The sequence below is a fragment of the Stegostoma tigrinum genome, chromosome 11, assembly GCF_030684315.1.
Source record: "Stegostoma tigrinum isolate sSteTig4 chromosome 11, sSteTig4.hap1, whole genome shotgun sequence".
In the NCBI taxonomy this organism is placed as follows: domain Eukaryota; kingdom Metazoa; phylum Chordata; class Chondrichthyes; order Orectolobiformes; family Stegostomatidae; genus Stegostoma; species Stegostoma tigrinum.
The window spans coordinates 19753127-19766584 of NC_081364.1; the positions used below are offsets into that span (position 1 = coordinate 19753127).

At 36.8% G+C, this 13458-nt stretch overlaps 1 protein-coding gene across 6 annotated transcripts in view; it reads left to right on the top strand.

Annotated features, from left to right (window-relative positions):
• Positions 1 to 57: 57 nt before the first annotated feature.
• pbrm1 (polybromo 1) overlaps positions 58 to 13458 on the top strand; it is an 82596-nt gene continuing 69195 nt past the window's right edge. For 5 of the 6 annotated variants that reach the window (XM_048547300.2, XM_048547304.2, XM_048547305.2 and 2 more), the window contains exons 1-5: positions 58 to 174; positions 2821 to 2927; positions 5803 to 5963; positions 8916 to 9013; positions 12232 to 12379. In XM_048547300.2, coding sequence (XP_048403257.1) covers positions 2888 to 2927; positions 5803 to 5963; positions 8916 to 9013; positions 12232 to 12379 — 447 coding nt within the window. In that variant the 5' untranslated portion in view covers positions 58 to 174; positions 2821 to 2887. The remainder of the gene's footprint in view (positions 175 to 2820; positions 2928 to 5802; positions 5964 to 8915; positions 9014 to 12231; positions 12380 to 13458) is intronic. The other variant, XM_048547303.2, reaches the window with a different exon arrangement.

Below are 13458 nucleotides of genomic sequence, written 5' to 3' on the forward strand. Positions count from 1 at the left end.
AACACACAGTGAGAGAGCACGTCAATGTCGTCAATACTCTATCCCCGACCCGCTTTACGGCTGAGCCGCTGATGCTGACGATAGGGGCATAGTTGGGTATAGGAGGAGACTGTGGATCTCTTGTTGTTATTATTATTATTTTATCATATATTCTTTCGGGATCAGCCGAGTAGGGTAAGGACGGCTTCGGTTGCTGAGTTGTACTGAGATGAGTGATGTGTGGAAGTTGTGCCTGCAGTCTTTTTCCAGTTTGTTTTTGCGTGGCTGCCAAGGTGTTTGTGAGGCTCAGGCCGCTGCTTCTTTTGTTGTCAGTCAGCTCCCGGGAGTCAAGATTTCAACCGCGCGATGGCTTGTGTCCACCTCTCAGTTCATTCCACCTTTCATTCAGCGCCTAAATGAGCTGTTTTTGTTTCTGCCCATATTGAAAGGAAGCAGATATTTTAACTTTTACGTTTAAGCCTATTTTTCGCCCTGTTCCAAAGGTATGAATGAAATGTACCCTGCCTACATCATCCAGACATCGTTGCTGGATATTCAGTGATTGAACGTACATTTAAGATGTCAAGACAATGAACTAGTATTGTTGTCAGTGGGTTTATTTTAAATTGAAATGGAGCTGCGTACAATCGGGGAATAAAATCTGCCGGTAATCCTAGGAATAGAACACTTCCTGATTAGGGGAACATGCCACATTTTTATGGTTGTTGTCATAACAACATTTTAAGCATATTTACATTTCTAAGATGGCACTTCAGTTTTTAAAAAAGTTGTCCAATTAAACCAAATTTTCCACATAGTCACAGTTTACTAAGATCCACTGGGCAAAAACGTTAGGCCAGAATTTGCTGAGAAAGTAACAGTGAATTCACTGTAAGTTATGAATTTGTAAGTAGCGCAGCTATTCATGGCAACTTTGAGATAACCTGATGTGTTGCATGTTATTACAAAATTTGCTTTGCGAAAGCAGGAGCTGGCAGCCAGCTGACCTGTGACTTTTAAGAAATTATTCTATTTGCTCTGTTAAAATGAATTTTGACTTGTTATAGAAAAGCAGGACTAGTACTAAATGGTGTAAGAACTGTTTTAATTACAAGATTCATGTTTCCACAAAGTCACCTCATCTCTAACTTTAAAAGGAAATAATTAAGACAGATGGATCTCCTCTACAGATTATAAATTGTGTTGTTTAACTTTTCCTTTTTGACTCTCTTCCACTTAAGCTTACATTTCTCTCTTCCTTTTTTTACACACTTCTGACCCATTCTATTTCTCCAAACATTGCTTTTCTTTTTATTTTTAATTCTTATCTCATTAGTTTGTGAGATAGACTGTTCATCCTGTCATTGACGCAGTTAGTCTGCTATCTTTACGGTGAGTCCATCAAATTGTCAGTACTGAAATAACTTCTTCAACAAATGTGAATGATTGACATTTATTTTGACATATCAGTATGTTATCCACTTCGATATTATCAAAATTAATTTTGAATTCAGGCAATAAACACGATGCTGCTTCCATCTATAAATTACTATCTTCCTAAGAAACTTCTTTGCAAAAAAACTCCAGAGATTTTTATGCACTGAGGCGCCCTGCATTTGAATCTATGGAAAGATTATCCGTTTCTTCAAGATGTGCACCATTATTTGACTATTTAAATTACGAGATAATTACGTCTGTAAGCTCTGGTGATACCCTGTTAAAAATGCCGGCACAATTATTTTGTTCTCTGTTCTAAAAAATGTTAATTTGTCCTCTTTGAATTTCACTGACTTAATAGTTTGGAAAGTACTGTTAACCATGTTGTCTCAATGATTAGAATCATTCAGTCCACAAAAGGCCCTTCAGCCCATCAAGTTGACCGATTCCAACTCATTACACCTGATTCTCATGCTATATGTTAACTTTAGTACAGTATCTGCTGGTAAAAACTTTAAATATGAGGCTGCCTAATATAAATCAAAACATTTGGCTACCCCTGCCAGCCAACAGAAAGTAAAGAAAAACACCTGCATGAAGGGTTTGTTACAGGCATAGAACATTGATTTGACAGCTGCAAAACCAGTACATAAGTGGAAAGAAGTGTGCTAGTGCAGTATTTTTTTGTCTGCAGTTTATGACTGGGAGGAGGTAGGATAGAGGTGATATCAGGAGTGTTGCATTCTGATGAAGAGTCACTGAACCAAAAATATTGACTCTGCTTTCACTCCACAGATGCTGTCAGATCTGCTGCATTTCTCCAGCAATTTCTATTTTTGTTTCAGATGTTGGGAGTGCATAGACATCCCTAGCTTATCATAGAAAAATTTTAGAAAGACAAGAGAAAGGCTTTTTTTGGACAAAACTAGGACATTCAGCAGAACAAATCTTTGCGTAATAGCATGTAAACTTTCTTTGAGTGTGGCCAACCAATATAAGATATGATTTAGGATATTGTTGTCTAATTTTCCTTTTACTGTCCCTGAAAAAAAACTCCTATGGTTAAGCAGTGTATTTGTTTAGCCAATTTAATACTTAGAATCAGACAAAGTCACATGAATTGGAACAATTTCATGAATGAGACTATACTGTAAAGGTATCTGCCTTGCTACAGCTGTGTTACTTTCCCATGTGCTGTTTCTGTTCCCCACCCCAGTACCCTGTTTGTTGTGCAAGTAATAACTGAAGAATATAAAAGAAAAGCAAATATGGAAAAAGATTGGGCAAGGGTGGTGGTGGGAAACTGCCTGACAATTGTAGGAGTAAGTATTGTTTATGAGTGCGCAAGATTTGGGTATCATTTTTGTGTGTATATTTTCCCCACATGCTTTCAACTTGGTCCAGGCCTCAGAGGTTGGAAGTTTGCTCTATGACTTTAGAAAACTGAAGTTGGACTAGACGGACTTTGCATATGAATCGGATGACCTTTTGTCCTAATGTGGTGTTTCCAAGTGAGCACTTTATGTTCTGTTAGATTGTATTTTTACAAGTTGTATGTTTGTCTATGGCATAACCTTAAATTGCTTAATACTGCTATTTGATACTGTTAACTTTAAATCAATTATTGTTTGTGCCTTGAGAAAATATGGAGAATGGTTCCAGGGTTTTCCTCTGATGAAAAGGAGGGAAAAAGTAAAATAACGCAGATGTTTGAAATTTATGATAGAAACAAAACAATTCTAAAAGAAGACAGCTTCAGATTCAACAGCATCTGTGAGAGAGAAAGCAAATTTATGTTTTAGCTTGATGACCTTTTCATCAGAATGAAATTTCATTGACCTGAAACATTAACCCTGTTTGTCTCTACATTAATGCCAACTGACCAACTGATTATTTCGAGTGCTTTCCCTTTGATTCTTGGAAATAAATAAATTATGTTTGTTGGTGACTGGTCATAGATTTATGAAGCGATGGCTATCCTTTCATGAATAACTCAAAGAAAAATCACAATTGCAGTCTGTTGCTTGAAACCTATAATGTAAGCGTCAAATCTACATGGCTAACATCCCATACTTCCTTGTTTTCATCAATGTGGGATAGTCTAGTCTAAAATTTAAAAAACGACAGCTTACTTTGCCTGTCCCATTGCTGAAGGAACCCTTTAATTCTTGAAGTCACCATTTTCTTTCCTCTAAATTTACATATATTTACAGTCTGCTGTTTGATATTTATGTGAGACTTTTACATTAAAATTATTACTTTTGCAGCTAAACTTGATACTTATAAAAATATTCAATGTAATTGTAATAATTCTATTTTATGTATTGTGTTACCAAAACTATTTTTCACAGTTTATCCTCAAGATGTTGGCCATGCTAATGGCACTTGTGAAGATGCTTCTTTGAAACTCTGATGATGGCACTTCCACAATGGTCTTATCAAATCTGATAAAAGAAAGAACCAATGGAATTACTTAGTGAAAACCCATGCATATTTTTTGAGGAATACAAATGAAGCCCTTTATTTTACACGTGTCATTTCATTGCGTATAATATTGGACTCCATCATGCACTGTAGCAGAAATGGAGGTTGGTTAGCTCATTAGGATGGATAGTTTGCAGAGTGATGGCAACAGCAGGGGTTCAAATCCCGCACTGGCTGAGGTTACCATTAAGGACTGTCCCTCTGAAACTGAGAAGTTGTGTTCCTTAGGTTAAACCACCACCAGTTGTTGCTCTCAAATGAGCGAGCAGCCCTGTCGTCCTCTACAATTTTGGCAACTTTACTTTTGCTTATTATAGAAATAAAGACTTCTCTGTTGGGTGTTTTAACACCTCTTCTGGCTTCTATCAAACTTTCCCCTGCATAATGTAGCAGAGGTTGATGGTGCTCTGCATCAGAAACTCCAAATAGTGCCCAGCAAGTGACAACTGTCTATTTTTACGGACAGACTTAAACTTATATGCTCCAGAAGTGCTTTAATGAAACATTTCACTTTTATAGTCGGACTGTCTATAATGGTGCATGAAAGTTTGTACATAAATGCCACATCAGTCAATAATGTACTCAAATCCAAAGAATTTGGCAGGAACACTTGAGCTTAACACAAGAAGTTATAGAGTGCCTATGGTACTCAAACTGATTCTGGCCTCAGACCATCAGGTGCCTAAATGATCTAAACATGTCAGAAGTTCTGCCTCTATTTCTTTTTTGGCACTTCATTCTCAACTTTATTTAGCACTCTTTGGGCAAAAAGGTCTGAATACCTTTTCTAAATGCACTCCTCTCATTTTCATTTTATTCTAATCTCTTGGTAGTAAAAAATCTGTTTACCTTATTGACACTGTTTAATATTTAATGTATTTCAGGATGTATGTTCCTCGAATTATTTTGATTCAGTGGCAAAACTAATAAATTGTAAATGAGTGTCGATCTGCAGTCTCAATTTTTGGAACAATATATGTCAGCTTGTTATAGCCCTGAGCTCCATGTTCATTACAAAATGACAAAACAGGGTCTTTGCTATCTTTCCAAAGAAAGTAAGTTGAAGTACATTTAAGGAGCTATCTCCAAAATGACCTTAAAGCCCTGTGCTACTTATAGATATTAGTGCTGCTCATAGTAATTATAATTGGACGGATCAAGTAAGAGAATATCACTGTGGGAAAGTTGAAGTTTTCTTAGGCCAAGAGTCTCTGTTATTTGTTGCACTTCACAGTAGTGTTTAAAAGTATTCTGGTTTTAGCTTTAGTAGTCTGAGTTGTATAAAGTTCCGTCTATAGATTCACAATATAAATTTCTAAATAGAGTTTACCCTTAGATGCCTGAATTATGTTGAGGAGAAGTAGATTTCAAAATCTAAGAAATTATTTAAATTATATTTTCTGATGGTGGTTTCTTGGATGTGAGCAATATTGGCAAGGCCAGGATTTGTTGTTCATCCCCGCTTGCCTTTGAACTGAGTAGTTTACTAGACTATTTCAAAGAACCATTACAAGTTAGCCATATTGCTATTCATTTGAGTCACACGTATGCCCCACAAGCTAAGGATGGCTGATTTCGTACCCGAAAATATATTAATGAATCAGTTGGGTTTTTAGAAGAGTATTTTCGTGGCACAACTACTGAGGCTAGCTTTATATTCTGGGTGTATTAATTGAATTTAAATTCCACCAGGTTCCATTGTGATTTGAACCTGTGCCTCCAGCATATTAGTTTGGCCCTCTGGATTGCTAGTGCAATGACATTGCTACTACACCATCACTATGATCCCCATCTCCATTCAAAATGATAATAGTAGTGATGCAATGGTAGCGGTAATGAAGATTGTGAATGAACGTCGCATTTTTTTGAGTCAACTCATCATTGAATACCTTATTTTTAAAGATATTACCAAAGTTCCTATGGGTTCAAAAAGAAAGAGAGCCACTTCTCCTTCAAGCAGTATTAGTGGCGGGGACTGTGATGATGGACACCCTGTTTCTGGAAGCAATGCAGGGTCAAGTAGAAAAAGAAGAAAACTTTCCAACATTCCAACCGTAGATCCTGTAAGTATGACTACAGTGTCTTTTTATATTCCTCTTACCGCAGATGATTGGCTTCATATCAATGGTAAACAAAATGCTGAAATTTAGTTTTGGTCCTTACTTCATTCACTGTTGAATCATAGAAATAACTAGTTGAATAATGTAGTCTGAATCATTTGGCACTGAATTTTGTTTTGCCTGTTTAAAGGAAGAAGTGTTAAGTGATATATATACTTAGTTGGTAGACCAGTAAGTTACATTAAGACAAAGACTCTGGGAGATATAATGTTCTGTATTCTTGATATACAGGTATCTGTTACAGTTGAAATTTAATATGGGGTATGCACGTTTCATTGAAAACCCATTGGCCCTTGTTTCTTTGCCACTGACTGCAAAATACTTGTTGCCACTGACCTTGAAGACATCTGCAGCATGAGTTCTCCTAATCTTTACATTTACCACTATCTTTTACCTTCCTCAACGTTCAATTGACTGTTATAATTATTATTGCGGATTCCCTTCGTTGAGCTGTAGTGATTTCATCGGGATGTCTAAAATATAAACACTGAATAACTTTCACAGACAGCAAACCAGGAAATGAAATGTATTGGAACGAGTGAGTTGTTTAAAAAATTTGCAGAGAGTGAAATAAAGATTGGGATACATATATGGGCTTAAGGTAAATTCCAAATTTTTAAGAATAGGCTTAAAAAATGTCCTAAAATAAGTTCCACAAATAAAAGGCAATCATGCCTGAGACTTGGGAGTTTCTAGATGCTGGTGTGATCCAGAGCAAACACATCTGCTGTAAATTTTTACAGGTTGAGCAGATTCAGCTTAGAGTTTGACTTGGGAAACTTATTACAGGCTCTATGACACATCAGGAGGATAAAATTATCTGCTTATTTTGTAGAAGAAAGCAGTCACGCTCTTGCATTGGGATGTTTCAATTTTCCCATTTCTTAGGGAAAGGTGGTATGAATGTGAGCGAGGCAAATAAGGAGGTCCAGAGGCCTGAAGTACAGGAGCCTCACCCTCAGCCATTATCTAACAAATTTGGGAGTACTTTTGCAGGTTTGGATGAGAGTGAAGGCTGAAGGAGAGATGAACTACTGAACTTCACATTTCAGTAGAGGAAGCCATTCAAGTGAGGGAAGCAAAAGGAATTGAGTAGTAGTAGGAGACAGAAAGTGAGGTAGTTGACATTATCTTCTGCAATAAAGCCCAAGACTCCAGAAGACTGTGGTTGCCTGACTGGATCTAGGGTTCAGGACATATGTTCAGGGCTAAAGAGGAGAAGCGGAGGTTCCCACTGTCTTGGTTAATATAGGTATCAACAACCTAGGTAGGATGAGGAAAAAGGTTCTTCATGGATAGTATAGGGTACAAGGTGCCAAATTTAAAAAGCAGAACTTCAAAGTTATCAATCAATGGATTATTACCTGAGCCATTTGCAAATTTAGCTTTGGGCATACAGATTTGAGGAATGAATGTATGGCAATCACCAGGTGACTTCTTCGAATGAGACGGCAGGCCTATGGTCTATGGCGTCTTGACGTACACATATTTCATCTATGTTAATTACTTAACATTTTTCCATCTTATAATTTTATGGACTATTTATATTTCATCTGAAGAAATCTAAATATATAACTAGTTACTACACTTTACATTGAAATCCTGCAAAATATTTGAGTTTTGATTCCTGAGAAGTTAAAGCAGACCTTTATACGAGGTATATAAAACTTATGTCTTTTTAGTCTAAACTTTTTGTCGTCAGCTTTTAAATGAGATCGACTTTTACATAAATATATCCAGTAAGCTCATTTTTCAAAAGAAAGCTTGAATATGAGGCAAACTTACCTGACCAACAGTATTGACAATAGAAGTATAAATATTTTAGAATACTTTCAAATTTTGCTGTTCTTTAATTAATCTTTAAATGTATCTTTTAAGGTATAGATTGTGTTTTTCTGGGTGACGTTCATGTATAATAGATAAAGACATAAAAACAAGACTAAGTCAATCAGTCCTATAGGCCTGCTTCACCATGCTGAGAGATCATGGCTAATCTTTGCCTCGATGTTATCCTGGTTTGCTCCACACCTGACAGAAATCTTGATCTTGTAAATTTAAAATGATCAAATATGTCTGGGCTTTTAAATCTCTTTCCTAACTTCAATACCGAATGGCTGAGCTCTATTTTTAAGACTGTGCCCCATGGTCTAGATTTCTCCAGCAGAGGAAATCAGTTGCGATCAAGTTCTTCGTTTTATTTAAAAGCCTCAATTATTTCACCATTATAAACAACTTACAGCAATTTGATGCAATATGTTTTCATAATGTAATCCTTTAAACTCTTGGCAGCTTTCTAAATCTATGCTATAACTTCACCAAGGAGGGAGGTGTTGCTACTGTATTAATTAACTGAACTGGTAATCCAGGACTCGAGAGTCGTAAATTTCAAACCCACAATGGCATCTGATGAAATTTGAATTTGTTAACAGAAATTTGGAATCAACCGCTGTCGATTGTAGTAAAAGCCAATCTGCTTCAGGGTCTAGGCCCGAAACGCCAGCTTTTGTGCTCCTGAGATGCTGCTTGGCCTGCTGTGTTCATCCAGCTTCACACTTTGTTATCTCTGCTTCACAACTGTCCATAGATCTGAATAGGAATTTGGAGGGATATGGGCCAGGCACAGGCAGTTGGGACTAGTTTAGTTTGGGATTATGTTCAGCATAGACTAGTTGGCCTGCAGGGTCTGTTTCTGTGTTGTATGACTCTTAACTGTCCGTTGGGAAATTAGGATGAGCAATAAATTTTGGATTATCCAGCACCAACCACATCTCAGAAAGGAATAAACTAAAAACAAAAAAACACTGAAGTATGATTCCCAAAATTATAAGATCTGCTAAGGTTCTGTTCAACTAAACCTTTGCTAATATATATGATGTAAACATTTTCTTTTAACAGATTGCAGTTTGCCATGAGCTGTACAATACCATTAGAGATTACAAGGACGATCATGGGAGACTTCTATGTGAGCTCTTCATCAGAGCTCCAAAACGAAGGTAGTATTTTGGAAATCCTGACTTTGGAGGTTTTTCAGAATTTATTGTTAAAAAAGGTCATGTTCTTGATTTTTAGCGAGCTAATATTTTTCATGTCTAGGCTTAAAACTGTTTAGAAATCTAACTTTGCTTACACTTAAAAACTGATGGACTGAATTCAATGATATCCCATTGATACATAAATTTACTGACCTTTATAAATCCAATATAGTGAATTGAGGTTTAAGCAGCCACTGAAATAATGATAATTGAGGAAAAATGTTTTGATACTTTAAATAATCCTGTATAGTTGAAAAATATTGTATTCCTTTTCAATGGAGCATTATTGATGACAATTGTTTTGTTTCTCCGTTTCCAATACCAAACACCATTCTCCAATGACGCAAATAAGCAGATGACATATCCCAATGCTTCTACCAGTGCTACACCATTGTCAGGCACAAAGAGGTGGCCCATGCCAACTCAGACTAATTTAGATCAAGGAATCAATAAATTGGGTATTATAGATGTGATCATATTGTGGTGAGCAATGCATTATTTTACCCAATAACAGAAAATTTCAATAGGGTGAATCAGAAAACGTGAGTGTGAGGAGAGAGGATAGAATAAATTCCTTTCAACAGTGTTGTTCAAGGATGAAATGTGTTGCCAGAAAGTAGTTGAGGCAGTGATCTTTACAACTTTTGATGAAAAATGAATAAATATTTGAAACAGAGGAAAATATGGATATAAAGCAATGGGCAGTATGCGAGGAGTGGGATTAATTTTGGATTGTTTTAGCAACAAGCCAGTTTAGACATGGAGGATAACTGGTCTCCTCCTTTGCTGTAAAGTTCTTATGTTTGTGTCTCCAAGACACCAAGCAACAATTAAGCCAACTTTACCCAGGAGTGGCTGTCATGCAAATTCTCACTCAACCCCTTTTTTACATAACGATAGAGCTCGCTATTTCTGACAGAAGATTCCAATTTATGGCTTCTTTCGTAATGGCTTCTTCAGTGTCAGGGTGTCAGGAGTTGGGGGAAGGTGTTGGTTTCCAGGGATATGGGAGGGATGTTGGTTCAGAGTCTGCTGGATATAAAAGGTTTTGGGAAGGTGAAGTAGAGAATGTGTGTGGTAATTTGGGGGCCAGTTGAATAGTTACTTAGGAGTTAGACTTTTTAATACTCTAACTTTTCCTAAGTAACAATTTATTTAATTGCAATAGAACCCTCGCCATTTAAATAGATACTTTCAGAATCTTCCAGATGTGGCGGAATTGCCCAGAACGGTCTTCAGTTTTCTGGGTATTTCCATCAGAGTCTGCTACCTTGTGCATTCTGCAGGGTTCCCATGCATAACTCCCGTCTGTGATGCAGATTATCTGGCCAAAGAAAGTCCGAGCCTTGTTCTGAATGTTGTCACTATATGCTTACGACATTAAGAACAAGTTGCTTGGCCACTAACTAGATACTGTAAATAGTAAAAATTGTGAATTTCTTTACAGCCGAAAGGAAATGATTTTCTGAGTGTTAACTACATCAAATGCACGATTTTGAGCAAAAATGCACTCACTATAGTAATTGTGGAACCATGAGTTAACTGGATTAATTCATTTTAGCTAGAAGGTTATCAAAATTATCGTGCAGTGAGCAACTTTGCAAGTAATGCTGCAATTCAAAGCTAATTTTGTGAATGTAATTCAGCACGTTTTTTTTTAAACTTGAACTTAAGCTGATAATTTCATATTTACAGCCACAGGACATCTTTATAACTGTTCTCAGCACTAATATCCTGAGCCCAACAATGTTCAGCTGCTTCACCAAAAACACTCTTTCCATTGTATGGTCGGTCAGAGCTTGGGTGCTTCCTAATGATTCCACAGTTTCATTTTTAGTTCTCATAACTCCTCAATAATGAAGTCAGGCATGTTCATTTGTAGCAAGAAAGTGACAAAATAAAGCTTGGCCTGATAAATAACTAGGAACATTGTACCATACATGTGCCCATACATGACTTCTCCAACAAGAGAGAATCTAACCAACTTCCTAGACGTTCAGTTGTATTACGATCATTGAATCTCATACCATTAACATCCTGAAGGATACCATAGACCAGGAACGTAACTGGACCAGCTGGATGAAGCTTCAGGTGCACGAATGGGTATTGGCTGTGGCATTCCAAGGCAAGTGGCTCACCTCCTGAGTTGCGAAAGTCTTTCATAATCTCAAAGGCACGGGTCAGTGGAGTGACAGAATACTTACTACTGAGCTGAATAAATGCAGCTCCAAGAGCACTCGAGAAACTTAACACCATCCAGGACAAATCACCCGCCACCTTAAAATATTCATTTCTTCCGCTAATACAAAGAATTGTGCCTGTGGTATGTACTGTCTACAAAATCTCACCAAAACATTTTTGACAGCATCTTCCAAACCTTTGACCTCTGCCACTTGTAATGAGAACACCAATACCTCTGAGTGACACACCATCCTGGCTAGGGTGTATATCACTTTATTCTCACTTGATCAAAATCATGTCACTTCCTCTCTGACACCATTTTGTTGCACAGACTGCAACAATTCAAGAAGGTAACTCATCATCATTTTCTCAAGAACAATAAGGGATGAGCAACAAATACTGGCTTTGTCACAATGCCTACATTCCTGAGTGAATTTTAAAAATTGACCCTTTTAAACATCTCTGTTAAATTTCTCATTTCCATCTTTTTGTAAAAGGTGGTAAGAAACCTTATTAAAGTTCTGAAAAAGATACTCTTTTTATTCGTTTTGTTTGTTTATTTATAATATCCTGTTGATGATGAGGAATTAGAATCTATTCTGCCGCATATTTGGATTTGTGAGCTGCCTTTTATTCATTGATGAGATGTGAACATTTCAGGCAGCATTGTTTGAGCATTGGCATTCTGGTTATTAGTGTGTAAATGCAGCTTAATAACAGGGTTGATAACCCCTTCCATAATTTTGGTGATGACTGAGGGTGGCCAGATGGGGCTGTGTTCTGCTAGATTGGATTTGTTTTAATTAGTACTTAGTTACATTTTTTCTTGAGTGGCCACATTGAAGAGTGTGGTTAAAAAAAGACAGGTATTTTCATGAGTTTGTAACAGCGCGAAATAAATTGTTGAAAATTGGAAGTACACATCATATACATGTCTTTAAACATAAATTGCTATAGGCATTTGAATATTGAATTTGATTAAATATCTTGCAAAATAGGAACCAACCTGATTACTACGATGTGGTCTCCCATCCCATCGATCTTTTGAAGATCCAGCAGAAATTGAAGATGGAGGAATACGATGATGTTGATCAGTTGACTTCTGATTTTCAGCTTATGGTTAATAATGCAAAAGCCTACTATAAGGTAATGTGTTCTTGATTGACTTGGTACCAATTTAATTTTGTTCCTACATTTTGTGAAGTGTCATTGACCATTTTTAAAATAATGTATAACTGGAAGTTGTTTGAAATTAGTTGTGTATTATTTTACAATTAAAGCAGGTCCATCAACATTTTCTTGGAATAGATTCAGAGAGTCATACAGTGCGTTGACAAACCTTTCGGTCCAACCAGCCCATGCCAAACGTGATCCGACATTAACTCATCCCACATACCTGTTACTGGCCCATGCACTCCAAAACTTTCCTATTCATGTATTTACCCAAATGTCTTTTAAACATTAATAATTGTGCCCACGTCTACCACTTCCTCAAGAAGTTCATTCCACACACGAACCACCCTCTGTGTAAAAGATTTGCCTCACATGTCTTTTTTAAATCTCTCTCCTCTCATCTTAAAAATATCATGCCTAGTCTTGAAATCCCCCATCACAGGGAAAAGAGAACTACCATTAACTCTATCTATTCCCCTCATGATTTTATAAACTTCTTTAAGGTCACCTCTCAGCCTCCCACGCTCCAGCGGGAAAAAGTCCCAACCTATCCAGCCTTTCTTTTTAACTCAAAACTTCTATACCTGGCAACATCCTGATAAATCTCTTCGGAACCCTTTCCAGCTTAATAATATCCTTCCTAAAACTGGGCAACTGAACTGGACACAGTTTTCCAGAAGAGGTCTCACCAATGTCCTATACAGTCTCAACATGATCATGTTTAAGTCTTTGTCAGAACAATGAGGGACTTCCTCAGCCAAAATCTTGACCTAGCTTTTCCTTTCTTCAGATGTCAAGATCTTGTAAATTTCTGTGTTTTTGTTTGAAATTATCAACATTTTGAAATTTATTCTGTTGCTCTAATTTTATATCAGAAGATTTCACCTATCACTTGGTTTGTTCTGTAGAAAGTAATGCCTCTTTGAGAAAATATTTAAAAGTGTTTTGTGATATGTGAGTTTTTAATTATTTTGCTACATTCTGGATAAGCTCAGGTAAAGTATTAATACAGTTGCTTCAAAATATATTTTTAATTATGTTTCTCCCTGGAA